This window comes from Schistocerca gregaria, chromosome 9 (genome assembly GCF_023897955.1).
Source record: "Schistocerca gregaria isolate iqSchGreg1 chromosome 9, iqSchGreg1.2, whole genome shotgun sequence".
In the NCBI taxonomy this organism is placed as follows: domain Eukaryota; kingdom Metazoa; phylum Arthropoda; class Insecta; order Orthoptera; family Acrididae; genus Schistocerca; species Schistocerca gregaria.
In genome coordinates, this window is record NC_064928.1 from 249,497,507 (window position 1) to 249,522,898 (window position 25,392).

Below are 25,392 nucleotides of genomic sequence, written 5' to 3' on the forward strand. Positions count from 1 at the left end.
CCTAAGGACAAACACACACACCCATGCCCGAGGGAGGACTCGAACCTCCGCCGGGACCAGCCGCACAGTCCATGACTGCAGCGCCTCAGACCGCTCGGCTAATCCCTCGCGGCGAAATGATTTATTAATAAGGGGTTTGACCACCATTTTCCCGTAATACAGCTGCGATTCTTCTTGCAATACTGGCATATAATGATTGTATAGTATCCAGTGGAATCTTATGCCATTCTACGAACATAACCTCTTCTAACTCCTCTAGTGACGAGGGAGGCGGAAATCTACTCCGAATTCAGCGGTCCAAAACCGCCCACAGGAGTTCCATAATGTTCAAATCCGGGGACTGTACTGGCCAGGGAAGACTCCGAAGTTCAGTTGCATTCTCCTCATACCATGACTGTACTGTCCTGGCTGTGTGAATGGGTGCGTTATCGTCCTAAAATATGCTATCATTGTTGGGGAATAACATTTGAATCATGGGGTGCACATGATCACTAAAACGTTCACATTATCGTTGGCTGTAACGCGGCCTTTGAGGGTAATGATGGGACCAGCGGAATACCCACACCATCACCTCCATGCTTAACCGTTGGAATGAAGCAATCAGGATTGTAAGCTTTCTTTGGAGTTCTCCAGACGTAAACCTGGCCCGATGTTGGATATAGCGAAAACGTTGACTCGTCGGACCATATGAAGTGCTTTCACTGATCAACCCTCCAGGATTTATGCTCCTGACGCCATGTTTTACGCCTCTCTGCGTTGGTTGTCGTCACTAATGGTTTCGGTATAGCAGCTCGTCCACGAATATTCGCTTTATAGAGTTCTCGGCGGACAGTGTCGATAGATACGGAGACTCGAAGATGGCTATAGAGTTCTGCAGTCACTTTAGCCGCCGTACCTTTGTGTTGTTTTGACACAGTTCGTGTTAGCCTACTACGATGTCTTGTCATTTAATTTTGATTTGCGACCACTAGTACGTTTACACGATGACGTCTTTCCATGTTTTGTGTAGGCTGTCATGACTGTTGAAACAGTTGCTCTCGAAACATGCAATTAGCTCCAGCTAATCGGGCCCCCACAACTCGCCCTCTTTGAAACTCTGGTAGATCTTTCATTGCACGTCGACCTCGGCCACTGAATGCAAATACGAAGCGCGCACTTCTCGTAAACAATCCGAACTGTTGCCCGGTCTGTACCGAACTCGTGACTTCCCTGCGCTGTTGACCGTCAAACACAGCCACCCGTTTACTACCACTGTTCACATTGTTTTGCCTCTCCCCTGTACATTGCGCGTAAAGACCACGAAGATAAGATACAAGAAATTAGTGCTCATACGGAGACATGTAGAAACTCGTTTTTCGGTCGCTCTATTTGCGAGTGCAACAGGGTAGGGAGTTTCTAGAAGTGATTCGGGATATCCACCATTACGCTCCGTAAAGTGGACTGTGGAGTATCGATGTAGACGCAGATACAAACGTATGTAACTGCATTTCAATCGTTGTTTCCCAGTGGGCACAAGTTTTGTTGAAAGTGTGTGTTATTTGCAGCTGGCCGGCAGACATATTTCTATAAATCCCTCATTACGCTGCTGCTCAGCTTGGTTAACTTGTAACTTTACACGAGTATGTCCTACATAGTCGGATCTACTTTGAGTCACGTGAGTGTAGGGGAGTCGAAAGCAGTAGTGGCCCATGACGTCATATCAACTTCAGAATTTTTTTATACATGTCATTCACTTCTAAATTTTATTGATTTTTTACGGAGTAAAGAATTTAATTATGTACAACATTTAATAGGTAATCAGTTTTAATGATGTTCTTGAGGACAATATTATAGAAATGGAAGAGACTGTAGATGAAGATGAAATAGGAGATATGATGCTGCGTGAAGAATCTGACAGAGTACTGAAAGACCTAAGTCGAAACAAGGCCCCGGGAGTAGACATTCCATTAGAACTACTGACAGCCTTGGGAGAGCCAGGTCTAACAAAACACTACCATCTAGTGAGCAGGATCTATGAGACAGGCAAAATACCCTCCGACGTTCAATCCCAAAGAAAGCAGGTGTTGACAGATGTGAAAATTACCGAACTATCAGTTTAATAAGCAACGGCTGCAAAATACTAACACGAATTCTTTACTGACGAATGGAAAAACTGGTAGAAGCCGATCTCGGGGAAGATCAGTTTGGATTCCGTAGAAATGTTGGAACACGTGAGGCAATACTGACTGCACGACTTAGATAATAGATTAAGATAGGTAATAGATAGATAATAGATTAAGGAAAGGCAAGCCTACGTTTCTAGCGTTTGTAGAGTTAAAGAAAGCTTTTGACACTGTGGACTGGATTGTTGTCTTTCAAATTCTGAAGGTGGCAGGAGTAAAATACAGGGAGCGAAAGGCTATTTACAATTTGTACAGAAACCAGATGGCAGTTACAAGAGTCGAGGGGCATGAAAGGGAAGCAGTGGTTGGGAAGGGAGTGAGACAGGGTTGTAGTCTCTCCCCGTTGTTATTCAACCTGTATATTGAGCAAGCAGTGAAGGAAACAAAAGAAAAATTCGGAGTAGAAGTAAAATCCATGGAGAAGAAATAAAAACTTTGAGGTTTGCCGATGACATTGTAATCCTGTCAGAGACAGCAAAGGACATGAAAGAGCAGCTGAACGGAATGGACAGTGTCTTGAAAGGAGGATATAAGATGAACAATAGCAAAACAAGGATAATGGAATGTAGTCGAATTAAATTGGGTAATGCTGCGGGAATTAGATTAGGAAATGAGAGGCTTAAAGTAGTAAATGAGTTTTGCTATTTGGGGAGCAAAATAACTGATGATGGTCGAAGTAGAGAGGATATAAAATGCAGACTGGCAAGGAAAGCGTTTCTGAAGAAGAGAAATTTCTTAACATGGAGTTTAAATTAAAGTGTCAGGAAGTCGTTTGTCAAAGTATTTGTATGGAGTGTAGCCACGAATGGAAGTGAAATGTAGACAATATATAGTTTAGACAAGAAGAGAATAGAAGCTTTCGAAATGTGGTGCTACAGAACAATGCTGAAGATTAGATGGGTAGATCACATAACTAATGAGGAGGTATTGAATAGAATTGCAGAGAAGAGGAATTTGTGGCACAACTTTACCAGAAGAAGGGACCGGTTGGTGGGGCATATTCTGAGACATCGAGGGATCACCAATTTAGTACTGGAGGGCAGCTTGGAGGGTAAAAATCGTAGAGGGAGACAAAGAGATGAATACACTTAGCACATTCAGAAGGATGTAGGTTGCAGTAGGTACTGGGAGATGAAGAAGCTTGCACAGGATAGAGTAGCACGGAGAGCTGCATCAAACCAGTCTTAGGACTGAAGACCACAACAACAACAAGAAAAAAATAAACTTCCGTGTTGCTCGAGTTCGCGTTCAAGTAGTCGTCGAGTGCGGATATGCTGTAATTTTCATGAATGGGCACATAATTGTTAATTTACAACCTGCAGCTGATTTAAAAATTATTCTAGGGAACCACGGCCCGAGTTTGGTTCAAACAAATCGCGCGCCATTTCTCAAATATCGACGGGGAGTATAAGGTAAGCGGCTGGATATTGGGCGTTATCGTCGCGTCTGTAATTCAGTAACATCAACCGCTATTTACGGACGTTAGCTTGATAATAATTATTAAAGACTTATATGAGCGCCATAGTAATCGTCTTGATGCTTAAAGCAAGCTAGAAGAGATTTACTGTCGGGATACGACAAACATTAATCATTGTATACTCAGCTTTTTGATACGTTGCTTAGCAACTCATAAACAGGCAGTGATACAATTATTGAAACTATCTTTGAAGTATTAATGACCGCTACAGACATCACAGAAACTAATTACACTAACTGTGAGTGACTTCTGGATTGGATGAGTTTTTTTTTTTAAATTTCAGCTAATTGGTATTTTTAAACTTCTTTCGAGGTTGAAACTTCATCAGTGGTGTCACGCTCATTCAGTTTAGTAGAACGATAGATAGTACTAGCTACGCTATTATTTATAGTTTTAAAAGAAAAGAGAGTTCATATCTGTTTTTCTTTTGAGAAATGTTCGTACTTCACTCATCAGTCGCCGACGGGAGTGGCCGAGCGGTTCTAGGCGCAACAGTCTGGAACCGCGCGACCGCTACGGTCGCAGGTTCGAATCCTGCCTCGGGCATGGATGTGTATGATGTCCTTAGATTAGTTAGGTTTAAGTAGTTCTAAGTTCTAGGGGACTGATGACCACAGTAGTTAAGTCCCATAGTGCTCAGAGCCATTTGAACCATTTTTTGTCTCATTTCCTAACCTAATACCCTCAGCTTCACCCGACTTAATTCGACTGCATTCCATTATCCTCGTTTTGTTTTTGTTGATGTTCATCTTATATCCTCCTGTCAAGACACTATCCATTCCGTTGAACTGCTCTTCCAAGTCCTTTGCTGTCTCTGACAGAATTACAATGTCGTCGGCGAACCTCAAAGATTTAATTTGTTCTCCGTGGATTTTAATACCTACTCCGAATTTTCCTTTTGTTTCCTTGACTGCTTGCTCAATATACAGATTGAATAACATCGGGGAGAGGCTACAACCCTGTCGCACTCCCTTCCCAACCACTACTTCCCTTTTGTGCCCCTCAACTCTTAGAAATGCCATTTGGTTTCTATACAAATTGTAAGTAGCCTTTCGCTCCCTGTATTTTACCCCTGCCACCTTCAGAATTTGAAAGAGAGTATTCCAGTCAACATTGTCAAAAGCTTTCGCTATGTCTACAAATGCTAGAAATGTAGGTTTGCCTTTCCCTAATCTTTCTTCTAAGATAAGTTGTAGGATCAGTATTGCCTCACGTGTTCCAACATTTCTACGGAATCCAAACTGATCTTCAGCGAGGTCGGCTTCTACTAGTTTTTCCATTCGTCTATAAAGAATTCAGGTTAGTATTTTGCAGCCGTGACTTATTAAACTGATAGTTCGGTAATTTTCACATCTGTCAACACCTGCTTTCTTTGGTTTTTAGTTATATTATAGTCTGAGGGTATTTCGCCTGTCTCATGCATCTTTCTCACCAGATGGTGGAGTTTTGTCAGGACTGGCTCTCCCAAGGCTGTCAGTAGTTGTAAGGGAATGTTGTCTACTCCCGGGGCCTTGTTTCGATTCAGGTCTTTCAGTGCTCTGTCAAACTCACCGCGCAGTATCGTATCTCCTATTTCATCTTCATCTATATCATCTTCCATTTCCATAAAATTGTCCTCAAGTACATCGCCATTGTATAGACCCTCTATATATCCCTTCCACCTTTCGGCTTTCCCTTCTTTGCTTAGAACTGGGATTCCATCTGAGCTCTCGATATTCATACATGTGGTTCTCTTTTCTCCAAAGGTCTCTGTAATTTTCCTGTAGGCTGTATCTGTCTTACCCCTAGTGAGATAAGCCTCTACATCCTTACATTTGTCCTCTAGCCATCCCTGCTTAGCCATTTTGCACTTCCTGTCCATCTTATTTTTGAGACGTTTGTATTCCTTTTTGCCCGCTTCATTTACTGCATTTTTATATTTTCTCCAATGAACTTAAGGTAAACAAATCACAACAGGGCGACGCTGAAGTCTCAGGGTGCAGTGGGTTCAGGCTGACACCGAGTTTGTCGGTCGGTCGGCCTGTAAATCGGTGCGTGTCTGTGGCCGTTGACGTAGCTCCCCCACCCCATGGTGGTGTTTTCCTTGGCTCGGGAACTCAGTACTCTAGCAAGAGCTGGTAACATCGACGGGCGGTTAGCGGGACAGGCGGTGCAAGCAACAAATGGGTACGTGTCTATAAATCGTAGTTATAAAATTATAGAAAGCTTTGCGTCTGTGAATCGTTTTATTCATTGAGCAATTTGTCTGGCTGATTCTACTGTCTCGTGAAAGTTTCAAGTTGCTCCGTTAAATTAAGGAAAAGACTGTTTGGAACTGTGCGCGTGTCTTTCGCTTGTTGTTTTGTAGTCTTGTGCCCAAAGCTTCGCACGGTTTACGTCTGTACTAAACGCAGTTTTATTATTTTTCTCTACTTATTCCTTGAATTGAGCGTGGAAACTGAGCCCTCTCTTGAATTTGTACAACTTATCATATCCTCTGTACAATTTGTATACTGCTGGTCTACTGAATTTCTCTTGGTAGTCATACCCTTCGTCCTAAGGAACAGTGTGTGTGAATTGCCTTGCTGACTGCCTTAGCTAAACATCTTGCTATTTTTGTGATTTGATTCCTCTATATGAAAGTGTTACGTCCTTCACTTCCTCGTTGCGTATAGTTTTGTTTCTTGGGTGTCATTGAGGTTTGCTTTTAATTCTATTAAGCATTTTGCTTGTCACTGACTAACGCCAATTGCCAAGGGTACTAGGTTGATGAAGTCTAATGCATGCTACCCTTTTTTTGTTGTTGTTCGGTAAAGGGCAATTTTAAATTTCTTATTAGTCATGCTACTAAGGCAAGCTACGGGATAGCAGCAATTATGTTATCCGGACACATCGGCTTTTCGTATATTTTTGACATGGCGTTCATAATTTTGTGAAAGTTACTTAGCGCACGATCTACGCATTCTTCGTAATTATTTTACAATACGTGCAGACAATGTGCTTTACAAGAATCGTCGGAGACTTAGAGATTATCTAATAAATGCTATCTAGATTAACCTTTGTTCCTATGATGAAAAGTGCGTTTGAATACTCCTCAAACTTAAACATAAGGCTAGGCTACGGGTCAATCTTTTATTACAACTTCGTTATTCACATTTGTCAGTTTCGTCAACTTTACCAAATTATCCTCGTACCTAACCTCGACTTCGGGCCACCCTGCGGATAAGTCTGTCACCGCAGTCAAGACTTCAGGGGGAAGGGGGGAGGGTTGTTAATATTACATTGCAGGCGATTCTTTTTGGAATAGTTCATAACCTCAGTTTCATAATGTTGAACTGTGAAGCTTATTTTTGGCTGTTCTTTGAATTTGTTTGCTACGTGTTAGATGCGTTGGTTCCTTTTAGTAGTGTGTCGGAGTCATCGATGCATATTTTATGTTTCTACGTGTGATTTGCGAGTAAATAGTGAAGAATTTGTTTTCCAGCTATGTAATAAGGACTGTATTTAAGAACAGTGAAACATACTCTCACGACGACTGAACAACCTAATGTTCATAAAGTTTATTATTGAACCTATAAAGATGAAGCTCGACTTAAATTCAAGCGGCTGTAACAACTTCGTGTTTCCCAAGAGTGACCTGCTAGTTTTTTCAGTTATGAGATTTTCCGTTTCAACATGTAGTCTTTCTTTAATGGGTATTAGTATAGAAGCTTACAATATCCAAAGATGTGAAATCAGCATCAACTGGTCAAATGAGGTCCTCTACTTCAGTAGTAAGATGAAGGCTGTTGCTTATTGCGCATGTACTCTGAAACGTCTACGCTGGTTTAATTTCTTGTATAAAACTTCGTTAGTCTGTGTTAAGTGTTTTTCATGTTACTTTCACCACCGATTCTGCTGAGAAGTTCCTCATTCTTTAGCTTATCAGTCCACCTATGTTTCTCATCCTTCGCTAACATCACATCGCAAACCGTTAGATTTTCTCTCTTTATGGTTGTCCTAAAGTCCATGATTAATTAAAATAAAACGATGTGCAGCAAACGTGTAATCTCAAACTTCCTCAGCTAAAATCCAATGTTTGATCCAGCAGACTTTTCTGGCCGGGTTTGCCCACTTTGCCTGCACTAACGTCCTTCTTATGTACCCCCCGAGTCGTTCGTCGTTTGTGATTTTGCTTGCAAGGTAGCGGAATTCCCTCTACTTCGTGGTCCCCCAACTTTCACACGTTTCTAGCTTATCCCATTTCTCTTCATTATTTCGTCTTCCTTTGTTTTTACTGTTCATTCCATTCAACGGGTCGTTTATTATCTTTTACTTACAATAGCAGGATGTTCGCAAATGTTACCATTGACAGCCTGTCATCATAAACTTTTGATCCGTCTTGTACCGTTCTTTCAGCTCCGTCATTCTCTCTTCGATGTACAGATTGAACGGTAGGAGCGAAAGACGTTATCACGATCCTACATCCTTTTCACACCGAGTACTTCGTTCTCGATCTTCCATTCTGATCGTTCCCTCTTCGTTCCTCTTTTCTTGTAGCTTACCTTAGAATTTCGAACTCTTGCACCATTTCACAATGTCTAATGATTTCTCTGAGTCGACAAATCCAATGAACGTGTTTAGATTTTTCTTTAACCTTGCTTTCATAATCAAGCGCAACGTCAGAAATCTTACCTTCCCTAAACCCAAACTGATCGCCATCTAACAGATAATCAATTTTGTTTTGTAGCCTTCATCATGTTCTTGTCGGCAGGTTTAATTTATTAGTTGTTACGTTTATTCTGTGATAGTCCACGCTCTTAATTTCCCTTGCTGTTTGTATGGTGGATATTTTTCCGAAAGTTCGATGATACATTTTCAGACTTCCGTATAATACACATGATCTGGAATAGTCGCTTTCATTGCCACTTGTCTCAACGATTACAGATATTCCGAATGAATGTTAGGTATTCCTTCTGCTTGACCGCAAATGTTCCAGCTCTCATAGCGGATTCCCTTTGTCTTCCACATAGACCCCCATTGCTTGCTCAATCACACTGGACAAGATCTTCGTCTCGTGGTGGCCTTCAGTGTACCATTTTCATCTACATGTTCTCTCTTCTGCGCGTAACTGAGGAATTTCTATTCCCACTCTCGCTTTTAATTTCACCAAAAGTTTTGATTTCTCTGCACGCCTACAGTGTCATGGCCTCCAACGACCATGCCTTTTTCGATGTATTCACATTTTTCTCGCAGTCGTTTCGCCTTAACTTCCCTGCTCTTTCTTATTTTATTCCAAACTTCCTCTTATATATCTTTTATCCCATTCTATCGTCTTATGTCTCTGCTCGATGAGAATAACTCACAAGCTGCAAGACCATAACGAGAAAATTCCCAACCAATAATAGGACTGACATTCACAAAAGAAAAGTATGTTTACTTTCGTATACTTACATTACTATTATTCTTTAACATCAATACTGCATAATACGTTATATGTCCTTAATGTTCTGTAGAAACTGTAACTCGTTCAATCTGAGTATGCCTGGTTAGGTGTAAGAGAGGGCCTGAAGGCCCTAATCCTGCCAGGTAAAATAAATGCATAAATAAATATATTGCTGTATTCCTGTCTTTCCTCACATACTTTTCAATTTCCTTCTTCCGGCGATCGATTGATGTATTCATTGTTACCCAAGGTTTTTTCGCAGTTACGTTCCTTTGTGCTTACGTTTCTCTTCCCAACCTCTTTGATTACCTGTTTTACAGACGTCAGTTCCTTTCCATCTGAGCTGCCTGCTGAGGTACACTTTATAGTAATGTCCATAGCCTCAAAGAATTTGAAGTGCATCTCATTAGTCCTGAATCCTCACTGTAGACCCCACTCTTTGCGCACTGATGTTGTTGGAGTAGTCCCTGTAACTTCAGTGCATTCTTCATCATTACTGCCAGCCTGTTTCTGGCTTAGTTGTATAATCCAATATCTGATATCTTAATCTGTCCAACCACGATGTAATCAAACTGGAAGCGCCCCGTGTATCTCTTTCTAGCCCAATTACACTTCCTTCACCTGTGACAGTTGAACAGAATATTTGCTGTTGCTAACTGAAATTTACTGCAGAAATCAGTGTTCCTCCTTCCTCATTTATACGACAAAGTGAATAATCTGCCGTAACTCTTTCCTCTGTTCCTTTCCCTAGTACCGTGTACTGATCTCCAATGATCATTAGCTTATTATAGCCTTATAAGTACTGAATTACCCGTTCAATATCTACATATACTTCTCTCTCTTCTAATCGTGTTATTTTGTTAGCGTGAACTGATACCAACCCTATCAATGAACCGTTCGCAGTACGTCTCTCTTAACCCTACCTCCCTGTTGATAAGGAATAGTAACCCGTCAGTCCACTTCCTGTTGCTGCTCATATTACCCTATACGCGTCTGACGAGAAATTGTGGTCCTTCCATTTCACTTCACTTCACTGGCTCCCTCTACATCTAGATTGACCCTTTGCCTTTCCGTATTCAGATTTTCTAGCTTCCCTGTTACGTTCAAACTTCTCGCATTCCAAGCACCGAACGTTATCCTTTCGTTGTTTATTCAATACTTTTCTCTGTCACCTCCCCCTTGGCAGTCCTCTCCCGGATATGCGAATGGAGGGCTGTCCCGGAATCTTTTGTCCGTGGAAAGATCATGACTGTTTCTCAATTACGTGCCACATGTCCTGTACATACATTGTGTATCTTAAACGCAGTGGTTTCCATTGCCTTCTCCATCCTCAGTCCGTTGAGCATTGCTGATCCTTCCACTTTTAGGGGCAGTTTCCCATCCCAAGGGCAAGAGTGCCCTGAACCACTCTCCGCTCCTCCGCCCTCTTTGACAATGCCGCTGGCAGAACGAGGGTGACACCTCATACCAGGAGTCTTCGGCCGACCTTGCTAACAATTGTTGTTTGAAATTGAAGTAGAATGTGTGTTGGAACCCGGGATTCGGGATGTTTTTTGATTACTGGTCAAAGAAGCTGCGCATAGTGTTTCAGATCCCAACAAACTGTTACGTCATTCTATATTCATGAAGAGGCAAAGTTAGTTCTCTTTGCTAACAAACAAGAATTAACTGATGAAACTGTCAATGTCTTTCAGAAAATTACTAAGTGGTTCCTCGAAAAATGGACTCACTTAATTTTGATAAGACACAGTACATACAGTTCCGCACAGTAAATGGTATGACGCCATTAATAAATATATACCTTAATCAGAAGCATATAGCTAAGGTAGAATATTCAAAATTTTTAGGTGTGTCCATTGATGAGAGATTAAGTTGGAAGAAACACATTGATGATCTGCTGAAACGTTTGAGTTCAGCTACTTACGCAATAACGGTCATTGCAAATTTTGGTGACAAACATCTTAGTAAATTAGCTCACTACGCCTATTTTTACTCATTGCTTTCATATGGCATCATATTTTGGGGTAATTCGTCAATGAGGAATAAAGTATTTGTTGCACAAAAGCGTGTAATCAGAATAATAGCTGGAGTCAACCCAAGATCATCCTGCAGACATTTATTTAAGGATCTAGGGATATTCACAGTAGCTTCTCAGTATATATACTCTTATGAATTTTGTAATTAACAACCAAACCCAATTCAAAAGTAATAGCAGTGTGCATAACTACAATACTAGGAGAAAGGATGATCTTCACTATTCACGATTAAATCTAACTTTGCCACAGGAAGGGGCGAATTACACTGCCACTAAAGTCTTTGGTCACTTACCAAATAGTATCAAAAGTCTGACAGATAACCAACAAGTATTTAAGAAGAAATTAAAAGAATTTTTGAATGACAACTACTCCTACTCCATAGAGGAATTTTTTAATATAAATTAAGAAAAAAATAAAATAGTAAAGTTATCTTAATTATGTTGTTGAATTGACTTATGTCCCGATGTATAGCGTCCGAAAAAGCTCAAAAACACACACACACACACACACACACACACACACACACACACACACACACACACACACACACACTTATAAAATTATGTCATGTATTGGACAGTTTGACTCGGTATTCATGATCCATGGAACTAGTATTAATCTGAGTCGAAAGTTTGATATTGTGACTGACATTGTAGTCATAGGATCGTGTGCCTTTAGATTTAAGTACACACATCTAAGTTTTGAACATTTAAACCAAGCTGCCAGTATTTCCACCACTTGCAATGTTAGTTACATGTGTGCAAATTTGACACAGTTATTCAGTATAGATAATTGCACCTGCGAGGTGTCTGAACTTTTAATTAACGTTCTTTGCAAGCTCATTAAAATACACGGACAGTAAAAGCTCGCAAAAAACCTCCCTCCCGGACAACTCTGAAGTTACTTTTTGCATCTACCGACAACTCTCCGTCCACTGCGTCCTGCCTACAGAGAAATACTCAATGCAGTCACAAATTTAGCTTGTGATACGCCATATGATAATACTTCCCGCAATAATCGTAATGTTACAATGCGTTGCACTTTTCGAAAATCGAAAAAGCGTGCCTCTAGCTGACCATCTTGATCCGTGGCTTTCAGGATGCCATGTGAGAGAGAACAGCGCGAGTTGGGTCCCACGTGGTCAGCCTAAGTTCTAGCAAAAGAAACACATTAGAAGCTTAACGATTCATTCATAGTTTCTGATAAGCAAAGAAAGTGGCTGATTCGCTGCTTGTGTGTACGCAATGTGAATTTTTTTGCTTGCAGCCCTTCAAAAACGACAGCTTATCAGGAAAAACAGGTGTCAGCCTCAGCCGTCACCCTTTAGGACTTACTATTCTTAATCAGTTTAATCAGTCACGGCTGCAAAATACTAACGCGAATGCTTTACAGACGAATGGGAAAAAACTGGTAGAAGCCGACCTCGAGGAAGATCAGTTTGGATTCCGTAGAAGTATAGAAACACGTGAGGCAATACTGACCCAACGACTTATCTTAGAAGCTAGATTAAGGAAAGTCAAACCTACGTCTCTAGCATATATAGACTTATAGAAATACCCCTGCGGGTTCGGGGGTACGAATAGGCCCGCGGTATTCCTGCCTGTCGTAAGAGGCGACTAAAAGGAGTCTTCAAAGTTTCGGCCTTATGTGATGGTCCCCACTTGGGTTTGACCTGCCATTTTCAAAATTTCCGTTGTTAGTGCGTGCCATTTGGTGAAGGACGCCTTACGTGGTGTTTTTCTATTGGTCCATTGTGCACCTCCATATTGCATGCTATCTATTGTCGTGTGGAGGGATTTACACCCCATGTCTTCTGGGTTGCCTCCTCGTCTTGTGCGCAATCCCCTTCTTAGCGCCCACGGCAATTGTGGACCCTTTCAACACCTAAAATCCAGCACGGTAGCCAGTCCGTTGTGGTGAGGTCGTCATGTACCCTCTTGGTGGTAGCCCCCTGACCACGCAGGGATCGCACTACAGATGCCAGATCTGTTTCCTCCCCATGCATGCCAAGGAGTATGTGCCCATCTTGTCTGGGGCACGGGGACTCCGGGCAATGGGATATCGGCCAGGTACCCGTTGCTTTGGCTGGGTGGCGCCCTTGGGGAGAGCCCTCGTTCGGAGTAGGTGGCATCTGGGCGGATGTGGCGCAATGAAGCGCAATAAATCTCAGCAAGCTGGTGGTCGCACTGCCACCAGCGTCTCTAAGCGAGGCAAAATTGAATTCGATGCTGCACAATATGATCCTCAGTCGTTCCCCTCGTTGGCTGCGCCATGGGAGGGACGCAGATCTAGTGCCAAGCAGGAGCCTTATGTACCACAATACCTTGTCTGCAGCAGAAGTGATGGTGACTCCTTTCTTTCGACAAAGCCTATGTTTTTTGTGGAACACCTGGAGGATAAGTTTCGGGAAGTGGCGGGGTTGTCTAAAATGAGGAATGGGTCCATCCTCCTCAAGACGTCCTCCCCAGCCCAGTCACGGGCGTTGCTCTTGTGTGATAAGCTGGGAGACGTCCCTGTTACCGTCACTCCCCACAGTAGCTTAAATATGGTCCAGGGGATTATTTACCATCGCGACCTCTTGTTACAGTCCGATGACGAGCTGAGAGCTGACTTGGAACGACGTGGTGTGCATTTTGTCCGTTGTGTGCACAGAGGACCCAAGACCAACAGGGTGGCCACCGGTGCCTTTATCTTGGCCTTCGAGGGTGCTGTATTGCCTGAGAAGGTCAAGGTAATGGTTTACCGTTGTGACGTCAAGCCATACGTCCCTCCCCCGATGCGGTGCTTCCAGTGCTGGAAGTTTGGGCATATGTCCTCCCGTTGCCCATCCAGTGCCACATGTCGAGATTGCGGACGCCCCTCCCATCCCGATTCTCCATGTGCGCCTCCGCCTGTCTGTGTCAACTGTGGGGAACACCACTCTCCATGCTCGCCGGACTGCCCCGTTCTTCATAAGGAGCGGAAGATTATGGAATTTAAGACCCTGGACCGGCTTACTTATCGCGAGGCAAAACTGAAATTTGAAAGGTTGCATCCTGTCCCTCTTCAAACTTCTTATGCTGCAGCTACGTTATCGTCGCCCTCGCGGGCGGCAGTTGTCGCCTCCTCTGTGCCGCCTTCAGTTGGCCCTCGGGGCCGTCCATCTCTGTCTGCCCCCCTTGTGTCTGGGGGCAAGCCTTCCTCTGTTGCCCCCTTAGCAGTTGGGGGCAAACCCCCTTCTGTCACTCCCCCCGCACATGCTTCAGGAGTGACATCTGCTCCAAAACCAGGGGGCTCGATACCTCCCCCTCCCCCTTCCCTGCCGGCGTCGTCTCTGCCGGCTCCTCTCTCGCGGAAGGGGTCCCTCGGGGCCCTCCCTTCTTCCGGTTCTTCTGCTACCCCGCCGGATGTCAGCCAGTGGCTGAAGGTTCATCCACCTGCTGGTCGTAGGGCTTCTGCGTCGTCGTCAGCCTCCGACGCTCCTTTAGAGAAACTCTCCCAGCCCTCTAAGCCAAAGGACAGACGCGAGAAGAAGGACCGGAACGTGTCCAAGAAGAAGGACGCTCCGGCAGTTTCAGTACCGCCTGCTGTCAATAGCTCTGGCTCTGGGGATGCGGTGGAGATCCTCGCCTCTGCCGCGGATCTCGCCCTCACGGAACCCTCGGGGACCTCTCCTATGGACACAGCTGACTCTCGCTCGGTGGCGGCCGTTGACTCTGCGGCGCCGTCTGTCTCTTAGTGGACTTAACGCCCTCCCAGTCCCTTCCTGCTTCCATTCTCCAGTGGAATTGCGGCGGTTATTTCCGCCACCTGCCTGAGCTCCGGATGCTTCTGAGTGTTTCCCCTGTTCTGTGCATTGCTCTTCAGGAAACTTGGTTTCCAGCAATGCGGACCCCTGCCCTTCGCGGTTATCGGTGATACTATAAGAACCGCGCTGACTGTCAACGAGCTTCAGGTGGAGTTTGCCTCTTTGTTCACCACTCTGTCTGTAGCTCACCAGTACCCCTTCTGACGCCTTTAGAGGCAGTCGCTGTCAGGATTGAGCTCTCGCCGGCTATTACTGTTTGCTCTGTTTACGTTCCTCCGTATGGGCAGCTCCCCCGACATGTCTTGGCTGCGCTGCTGGCTCAACTCCCGCCGCCATTGCTGCTTCTGGGCGATTTCAATGCCCACAACCCTCTATGCGGTGGAACTGTCACCGATGACCGCGGTCGCGCCGTGGAGCATGTGATGGCTCAGCTCGACCTTAGCCTCTCGAACACCAGTGTTCCCACGCATTTCAGTGTGGCCCATGGCTCGTTCTCGGCCATCGATCTCTCTCTTTGCAGCCCCGGACTTGTCCCATCCCTTCACTGGAGAGTCCATCCTGACCTGTGTGGTAGTGACCATTTTCCCATCTATTTGTCACTGCCCCAGTGTCATTCTTCTGGGCGCCTGCCCCGCTGGGCTCTCAACAGGGCTGACTGGCCGGCTTTTACTTCCGCTGCCACCATTGCTTCTCCCCCACAGGGTGACATTGACGAGGTGGTCCGTGTCTTGACCTCGTCAATTATTTCTGCGGCCGAGACTGCCATCCCCCGCTCTTCTGGACTCCCTCGGAGGAAGGCTGTCCCCTGGTGGTCGCCGGAGATTGCTGAGGCTATTGGCGACCGTAGGCGGGCTCTCCAGCGTCATAAGCGGCACGTGTCTCTGGAGACCCTCATCGCCTTTAAGAAGCTCCGTGCCTTGGCCCATCGTCTTATTGCACGGCGTAAGCAGGAGTGCTGGGAGAGGTACGTTTCATCCTTGGGCTCCCGTGTCTCCCCGTCGCTCGTGTGGTCCCGTATCCGGCGGATTTATGGATACCAGACCCCTATGGGTGTCCCTGGAATCTCCCTGGACGGCGCTGTCTGCACGGACGCTGCCACCATTGCTGACCACCTTGCCACGCACTTTGCTACGAGCTCTGCGACTGCAACTTACCCTCCTGCCTTTCGCTCTCTAAAGGAACGCGCCGAGCGGACGCCGTTATCATTCTACACATGTCGTTCTGAAAAATACAATGCTCCTTTCAGCGAGAGGGAATTCCTCGCTGCCCTCGCCGATTGCCCTGATACAGCACCAGGACCGGACTGCATCCACGCACAGATGCTGAAGCATCTCTCCAGGGACTGCCAGAGACACATCCTCCCCACCTTTAACCGCATTTGGAGCGAGGGCGTGTTCCCGTCGCAATGGCGAGAGGGTATCATCATCCCCATCTTGAAGCCCGGTGCGGACCCTCTGGCGTTGGACAGCTATCGTCCCATTACCCTCACCAACGTTTTGTGCAAATTGCTCGAACGTATGGTGGGGTGGCGTTTGTGTTGGGTCCTTGAGTCGCGCGGTCTCCTCGCTCCATCCCAGGGTGGCTTCTGTCAGGGCCGGTCTGCTGGCGACAATTTGGTGCGGCTGGAATCTGCTATCCGTACGGCCTTTTCCCGCCGTCAGCATCTCGTTGCTGTATTTTTTGATCTGCGGAAGGCATATCACACAACATGGAGGCATCACATCCTTGCTACGTTGCGCGAGTGGGGTCTTCGTGGTCAGCTCCCAGCTTTTCTTCAAAACTTTTTATTGCGCCGCTCTTTCTGGGTGCAAGTCGGTGCCGCCTCTAGTTCATCTTATATACAGGAAAATGGGGTCCCACAGGGCTCGGTGTTGAGCGTTTCCTTATTTCTAGTGGCCATTAATGGTCTGGATGCAGCCGTGGAGTCGTCGGTGTCTCCTTCTTTGTATGCCGACGACTTCTGCATATCATTCAGCTCAACGACTACAGGAGTCGCCGATCGCAGGCTGCAAGCAGCCATTCGCAAGGCGGCATCATGTGCTCTGACTCATGGATTTCAGTTCTCTGCAGCCAAGACTCGAGTTATGCACTTCAGCAGGCGTCAGATGGTCCACCCTCATCCGGAACTTTAACTCGACGGTCACCTACTTGCAGTGGTGGACACTAGCCGCTTCTTAGGACTCGTCTTTGATGCCCGGCTCACATGGGTTCCTCATATTACTCAGCTGAAGCAAAAGTGCTGGCGGCAACTCAACGCCCTCCGCTGCCTGAGCCCTGTGTCTTGGGGTGTAGATCGCAGCACGCTGTTGCGATTGTACAGAGCCCTTGTGCAGTCCAGGCTTGATTATGGAAGCCTGGCCTATGGGTCCGTTGTTGGACCCGATACACCACTGTGGGGTTTGGCTTGCAACTGGTGCTTTCTGTACGAGCCCCGTGGATAGTCTGCTGGTGGAGGCCGGGGTTCCCCCGCTGCGCATTCGCCGCCACCGACTGCTCGCCGACTATGCTCTCCATGTGCATTGCTCACCGGGCCATCCCAATCATCGCCTGCTTTTCCCTGCCAGGGTCCTCCCTCTGCCCAACCGGCGACCTAGGTTTGGGCTTTCCATTGCTTTCCACGTCCAGTCCCTGCTGTCGGAACTGGGGTCATTCCCTCTTCTGCCGCCCTTCCGGGCCCATGTACCCACGCCTCCCTGGTGTATGACCCGTCCGTCCATCTGCCTGGACTTGGCACGGGAACCCAAGGACTCGGTTCCGCATGTGGCCCTCCGTCACCGTTTTCTTGCGCTCCTCGCCTCATTTTCAGGCAGTGAGCCTGTCTACACTGATGGTTCCCTAGTGGATGGTCGTCCTGCCTACGCTTTTGCTCACGCTGCCCATGTTGAACAGCGCTCCTTGCCGGCTGGCTGCAGTATCTTTACTGCAGAGCTGGTGGCCATATTGCGCTCTCTTGAGCATATGCGTTCCTGCTCAGGTACGTCCATCGTCATCGGCAGTGACTCCCTGAGCAGCCTCCAGGCTATCGACCGCTGCTATACCTCTTCTCCTCTGGTATCCTTTATTCAGGAGTCTGTTTTTGCCATTACCCGCTCTGGTCGTTCGGTGGTCTTTGTTTGGACGCCAGGTCACGTTGGAATCCTGGGGAATGAACGTGTCGACAGGCTGGCCAAAGGGGCGATCGACGCCCCCACTTTGGAAATCGGCCTCCCGGCTCGTGATCTGCAGCTGGCGTTGGGCCGTCAGGTGCTTCAGATGTGGCATGACGAGTGGCGTAGCCTGATTTCGCCGAATAAACTGCGGGCTGTTAAGGAGACGACCGTTGTGTGGCGGTCCTCCCTGCGGGCTTCTCGCAGGGACTCTGTCATCCTGTGTCGGCTCCGCATCGGCCATACCTACCTGACGCACGGACATCTTTTGCGTCAGGAGGATCCCCCCCTGTATCAGTGTGGGTCCCGGTTGACAGTCGCCCACATTTTGTTGGAGTGTCCCCGCCTGCGCATCCTCCGACAGACTTTTAATCTCCCGGGCACGTTGTCTTTGGTTTTATGCGACGATGCCTCCATGGCTGACGACGTTTTAAATTTTATCCATGGTAGTCCTCTTTATGGTTCCATTTAGGGGGGACCTGCCCCTTTCCCTTTCTGTGTATCTTGTCCTCGAGTCTCTCATTGGTTGCAGGTTATAATGTGTGTATTCGGATGGTTGACTCTTTCCCAATTTTTGTTCCCATGGTCAGTCAACCAGTCTCTGGCCCTCTTCTTTTCTTCCGTTTCTTTCTGTCCGGTGTTCGTCTGTACTCTTCTTGTCTCTAGTGTTCGCTGCCACATTGGTGTTTTTCCAGTGACTGGGGGGAGGGGCGTCTCCTCCCCCTTGGGGTTTTACCTGTTCTGTAAATTTTTGTTTCGCCTGTTTTTTGGAATGGGGACTGATGACCTTAGCTGTTTAGTCCGCCTTAAACTTCCCAACAACCACCACCACCACCACCACCACCACCTTTCGCCAGGAGAATGGGATGCCACAGGGCTCCGTTTTGAGCATTGCTCTCTTCGCCATAGCGATCAATTCAATAATGGATTGCCTCCCAGATGATGTATCAGGCTGCCTTTTCGTGGACGATTTTGCCATCTATTGCAGCGCGCAGCGTACATGTCTCTTGGAGCGCTGTCTTCAGCGTTCTCTTGACCGTCTTTACTCCTGGAGTGTCGCCAATGGCTTCAGTTTTTCTGCCGAGAAAACGGTCTGTATTAACTTCTGGCGCTACAAAGTGTTTCTCCCACCGTCCTTACGACTCGGCCCCGTTGCTCTCCCATTCGTGAAGACAACAAAATTTTTAGGTCTTACATTTGACAGGAAACTTAGCTGGTCTCCACATGTCATATTTGGCTGCCCGTTGTACCCGTTCTCTAAATGTCCTCCGTGTTCTCAGTGGTATGTCGTGGGGATCGGATCGAACCGTCCTACTTCTCCTATATCGGTCGATCATCCGCTCCAAGCTGGATTATGGGTGCTTTGTATACTCCTCTGCACGGCCGTCCATCTTACGCCGCCTCAACTCCATACATCAACCGGGTTTACGGCTTGCGATCGGAGCGTTTTATACTAGTCCCGTCGAATCTCTTCATGCTGAAGCTGGTGAATTGCCACTCACCTACCGGTGCGATATACTGCTTTGTCGTTACACCTGTCGGCTTCTGTCAATGCCCAACCACCCATCGTATCGTTCCTTTTTTGACGACTCTCTTGACTGTCAATATGGGTTATATGTGTCTGCCCTGCTACCCCCTGGAGTTCGCTTTCGTCGCCTCCTTCAACACCTTGATTTTTCACTCCCTGCAACCGTAAGAGTGGGCGAGAGCCACATGCCATCTTGGCTCCAGGCTCAGGTTCGCGTTCACCTTGACCTCCGCTCGCTCCCAAAGGAGGTTACCCTCGTTTCAGTATACCACTCCCGTTTAGTCGAACTTCGTTCGAAGTTCATTAATATGACCTTCATTTATACAGAGGGCTCTAAGACCAATGACGGGGTCGGATGTTCTTTTATTGTTGGGGCACAAAGTTTCAAATACTGGCTACATGGCCATTGTTCGGTCTTCACAGCTGAGCTCTTTGCCCTCTACCAGACTGTTCTTTACGTCTGCCGCCACCGACATTCTGCTTATGTCATCTGCTCCGATTCTCTGAGTGCCATCCAGAGCCTCAGTGATCCGTATCCGGTTCATCCTTTCGTGCACCGAATCCAACGCTCTCTTCATCAGCTGGTGGACGACGGGTCTCCAGTTAGCTTTGTGGGTTCCTGGCCATGTCGGTATCCCTGGGAGTGAAGCTGCAGATGCCGCGGCCAAGGCTGCGGTCCTCCAGCCTCGGACAGCTTCTTGTTGTGTCCCTTCATCAGATTGTAGCATGGTCATTTGTCGGCGCATTTTATCGCTGTGGCATGCCGATCGGGCTGCACTTAGGGACAACAAGCTTCGGGCCTTGAAACCTCTTCCCGTAGCTTGGACGTCCTCCTCACGTCCTTCTCGGCGGGAGGAGGTCGTTTTGGCCCGTCTACGAATTGGACACTGCCGGTTAAGCCATCGCCATCTGCTGACGGCAGCGCCGGCGCCGTTCTGTCCATGTGGGCAATTGCTGACTGTCCACCACTTTTTAACGTCCTGTCCGGATTTTACAACGCTGCGTCTTTATCTTGGCCTGCCATGTACTGTGGATGCCATTTTAGCGGATGACCCAGGAGCTGCTGCTCGCGTTCTTCGTTTTATCAACTTGACACACCTGTCTAAGGACGTTTGATTATGCTGTATTTTTTTAATCCAATGCCTGTTAATACGTCTTTTATAGTGTTGTCGCTTTTAGTTGCTGTTTTAACCTCGTGCCTCGCAGTACATTCCTAACTTAGTCTGGGCACTAATGTCCATTGTAGTTGTGCGCCCTAAAACCACAAAAAAAATGTGCTCTCCTGTTTTGATCTCTTCATGTCCCTTGTGTCTGTTTTTCTTGTCCGATTTTGTCCATTTTAGTGTTCGTTGCTCTTCTGTCATTCTTGTTGTTTTCTCCTTGCTACCAGCTGTTTTTTATGTCTCGATTATTTTACTACCACCCTCATTGAACTGTTCTAATCGGAATGAGGGACCCTCCCCCCCTCCGCTTTTTAACCAGCCAACCAATGAACTTACTTCGTTCCATATAGAAAAATTCGCTAGTGCTCAACGTGTTGTTCGTTTCCTCTATTAGAAATTTAGTAACAGTCAGCAAATTACAAACTGCAACTTTCAGATAGTAATTCATACCATAACAGTGGCCTAAATAGTCCAGTTTATTTCGTTTGCAAATATGTTTGTATAATGATCATGCGTTTCTGCCTCAGGTTAAACTGCCCTTTTGTGATTGGTTTTGAGCATAGACGACTCAGTGGAATCAACAATGACATCACGCATTTTCTCTTGTGTTAACTCAAATTAGATTAGTACTTGTTCCATAGATCATGAATACGACACTTCGTAATGATGTGGAACGTGTCAGGTTAATAAAAGGTGTCTATACAAGATATTACATTAGACAAAATATTACATGACACTCAATATTTTTAATTTTTTACCGCCCACTGTGTGGTGCGTCTCTGTCGCTGGGCTGCTTTGTCACTGTCTGCTCTGGCTGTGGACCCTCGTGCATTCGCCACAAATTGCTTCTCGACATTTAACTGTGTCCGCTCACGTGAGCCATGTTTCAAGCCGCAATACTGGATCAAAACAATGGAAAGCAGACATACTGTTGAAACAAATATTTACATCCCAAATCGTAGAAAATGAAGTGGGGTCCAGTACTTCGCCAGCCACCCAGAAAGAGATGTGGAGATCTGTACAGGATCGATAAGGACTGGGAGCTTCAGCAGGATCCTCTTCAGGTTCAAAGCTAGAACAGCCTTTCTGTATTATTACTCGAATTTCCCGTATGTACCTTAGACATGATTAAAATCTGTTACGAGGCTTACTACATCTACCTCTATAGTCCGCTAGCCACCCAACGGTATGTGGCGGACGGCAGTTTACGTGACACTGTCATTACCTCCCTTTCCTGTTCCAGTTGTGTATGGTTCGCGGGGAGGTCGACTGCCGGAAAGCCTCCGAACGCGCTCGAATCTCTCTAATTTTACATTCGTGATCTGCTCAAGAGGTATAAGTAGGGGGAAGCAATATATTCGATACCTCATCAAGAAAAGCACCCTCTCGAAACCTGGACAGCAAGCTACACCGCGATGCAGAGCGCCTGTCTTGCAGAGTCTGCCACTTGAGTTTGCTAAACATCTCTGTAATTATCACTCTTACGAAATAACCCTGTGACGAAATGCACTGCTCTTCTTTGGATATTATCTATCTCCTCCGTCAAGCCAACCTGGTATGGACCCCACACTGATGAGCAATACTCTAGTATAGATCGAACGAGTGTTTTGTAAGCCACCTCTTTTGTTGATGGACTACATTTTCTAAGGACTCTCCCAATGAATCTCAACCAGGCTCCTGCCGTACCAACAATTTTATGACGATTCGTTCCATATGCATACTCCCAGATATTTTACAGTAGTAACTGCTACCACTGTTTGTTCCGGAATTATACAATCATACAATAAAGGATCCTTCTTTCTATGTATTCGCAGTACTTTACATTTGTCTATGTTAAGGGTCAGTTGCTACTCCCTTCACCAAGTGTTTATCTGCTGCGGATCTTTGTGCATTTCGCTGAGGAGAAACTTGCTACTTGGTTTATGTCCACAGAAATGGCAGCAAGATCCCTAGGAGACCTACCAGATGACGCGCTGCTTTCCATCTTCTCCCTGCTGCCTGTCCCGGACTTGGCCCGGTGTGCTTACGTGTGCGAGCGGTGGCGCAAAATTGTGACAGGGTACACCCAGCTGTGGAAGGGCAAGAGTTACGGCAGCAATAGGAGACCGAGCGAGTCGGCAGAGGTGCGTGCGGTACTGCGCACCCTGCCGCCGTTGCGCGAACTGGTCGTAGAGGTGGCCCACGAGTTTACCGTCGACATTTCGTACCCGCAGCTGATTCTCACAGTGGCCAACGTAAGGACCGTGCGGGACTGTCCGAGACTGACGTGCGACTACTTGTCGACCAGACTGGACATCGCGGTGGTGATGCTGTCCTCTCGGTCGACCGTAGACTTCTCGGCCCTCCGGAAGCTGCGGATCCTGAGGACCGCGGCGGCCAGCGCCCGGGAGCCCGCCGCCTACGGGGCGGACCACGCCGTCGCGTCCGCCCTCGGGCTGTGCCCCAACCTCAGGGAGCTGAGCGTCTGCGCCGAGTCGCTGTCGGCCGACCGCCTCGACAGGCTGGAGGGGCTCGGGCGGCTGCGGACGCTGAAGATCGAGTGCCCCGGCCTGCGGAAGCTGACGTTCCTGCGGCACTGTGCCGGCGCGCTGGAGGAGTTGCAGCTGGTCGGCTGCGCCGGCCTGCCCCCGGCCGAGTTGGCGGCGCTGCGGCGGCTGCGGCGGCTGCGGCGGCTGCAGCTGAGCGACTGCGGGGCGGCCGCGGCCGGCCTGGCCTCCGCGCTGCCGGCCCTGGCGGGCCTCGAATCGCTGCAGCTCCACCACTGCGGCCACCCGCCCGACCTGTCGTTCGCGGGCCGCTGCGGCCGGCTGCGCGAGCTGTGCGTCATCCACTCGTCGGCGGCGGACGCGGTGCTGACGCTGACCCCGGAGGGCCACCGGCTGCGGCTGCGGCGCGGCGCGGGCGTGCGCGTCGTCGGGCTGAGCCTCACCGCCGACCACCTGCCGGGGGCGCTGCCCAGGCTCGCAGAGCTGGGCCTCGCCCGCGGCTGCCTCGACCGCCTGCGCTTCCTGCGCCACTGCCCCCAGCTGCGCCACCTGTGCTGCGAGTTCCGGCGCAGGCCCGGGCAGCCGCAGCTGCTCAACTTGGCGGCCGACGTAGCCTCGGGCAGCTCTACGTGAAGACGACAGGCAAAACGTACAGCCAGAAATGATTAGACTGTAGTGGCGTTAGTAGCATTCTCGCTGTTCGTGATACTACTTAATAGTTACAAAGCTACAGTAGCCTGCTGTAGACCAGCGTAAGTAATCGTATGTAATGTCTCTTGCAGCGGTCTCTCCGCCATATTTTCAGAAATTCTGTAAATTATATAACTCTGTACACATCTCGAAGTATCTCTTCTTATCTTACCAGTTCCTAAACTTTAATATATGATGATTATCGATGCAAAGTAGTTTCAACCCCTATTATTCCTTGGAGCGTGCACTTACTCCATGCAATAGCTTCTCTCCTTTCTGTTTCCTCTCATGAAAAAAAAGATTCAGATTTTGCCGATTGGCCGTGAAAGAACGAAGATATATACGAGCGCTATCCACAAGTACATTACGTTTTGGAATTTAAAAAAATAATTGGAAATTTTTTTGTTATATACAGATGAAAGCGACACTTAAGTACTACTTTTCTACATAGTTGCCATTTAAATTGAGGCACTTATCGTAGCGATGGACGAGCTTGGAAATTCCTTCGTCGTAAAAGTCGGCAGCGTGCGCCTTCAACAACGTGGTTAATCACTAACCCGGTAGAAATAAGATTTTTGCGGATTTCCTGGAAAGAGGCACTACAATAAACTCTCAAAGGTATTGCCAAACTCTGCACAACCTCAGAAGAGCAATACAAAACAAGCGCAGGGGAAAGTTGGGCTCAAAGATCTTGCTGATTCCCGACAACGCTCGGGCCCACACGGCAAATGCCACTCGTGAACTTCTCGAATCTTTTAGTGGGAGTTGTTTCTCATCCGCCGTACAGTCCCGACCTGGCACCGAGCGACTTCCACTTATTCCCAGCAATGAAGAAGTGGTCGGCTATGCAGCGTTTTGATGACGACGCACAGCTTCAAGAAGAGGTAATCACGTGGTTGAAGGCGCAGGCGGCCGAATTTTTCGACGAAGGAACTTCCAAGCGCGTCCATCGCTACGTTAAGTGCCTTAATTTAAATGGCAGCTATGTAGAAAATTAGTAATTAAATGTGACTTTCATCTGTATATAATAAAAGTTCCAATACTTTATTTTTAATTCCAAAACGGAATGTACTTTGTGGATAGCCCTTGTATGTATATATGTGTATGTATTGCTGATGAGATTCTGTATGAGAAGGAATTTAATAGATGAACTAAAATGTGTTCCTGTATTATTTGACTGATTATTATTGACAGTGTCTGCTTACTACGCTGTGTTGCACGGGATCAGTGGGGAACATTTGATTTAAACTGGCCGAACCTGCCGTTTTGTACGCTCCAGATATCCAGTTTATTACTTTCAATAAATGGGCTAACACAGTCTCACCAGCAGATATCCGATCTTCCCCATGTGATCAACACAAGCTAATAATTATTACAAATGTTTTCAGGAGATCGACTGACAATTTTCGTCGCTCCGAGACTTCGAAATTGCTTCACTGCCTTATGGGATTTAAGTTAATCTCAATTTAATCAGGATAGAACAGTAATGAACAGTGTGAATGTGATAAGCCTG

General features: G+C 47.1%; 1 protein-coding gene across 1 annotated transcript; it reads left to right on the plus strand.

The window, feature by feature from the left end:
• The first annotated feature begins 5,449 nt into the window (after window positions 1–5,449).
• LOC126292230 (F-box/LRR-repeat protein 7-like) lies at window positions 5,450–23,996 on the plus strand. Its single transcript, XM_049986104.1, has 2 exons — window positions 5,450–5,805; window positions 22,636–23,996. Exons 1-2 carry the CDS (start codon window positions 5,802–5,804, stop codon window positions 23,820–23,822), a joined length of 1,191 nt encoding a protein of 396 aa, XP_049842061.1. The 5' UTR covers window positions 5,450–5,801; the 3' UTR covers window positions 23,823–23,996.
• Window positions 23,997–25,392: the final 1,396 nt, after the last annotated feature.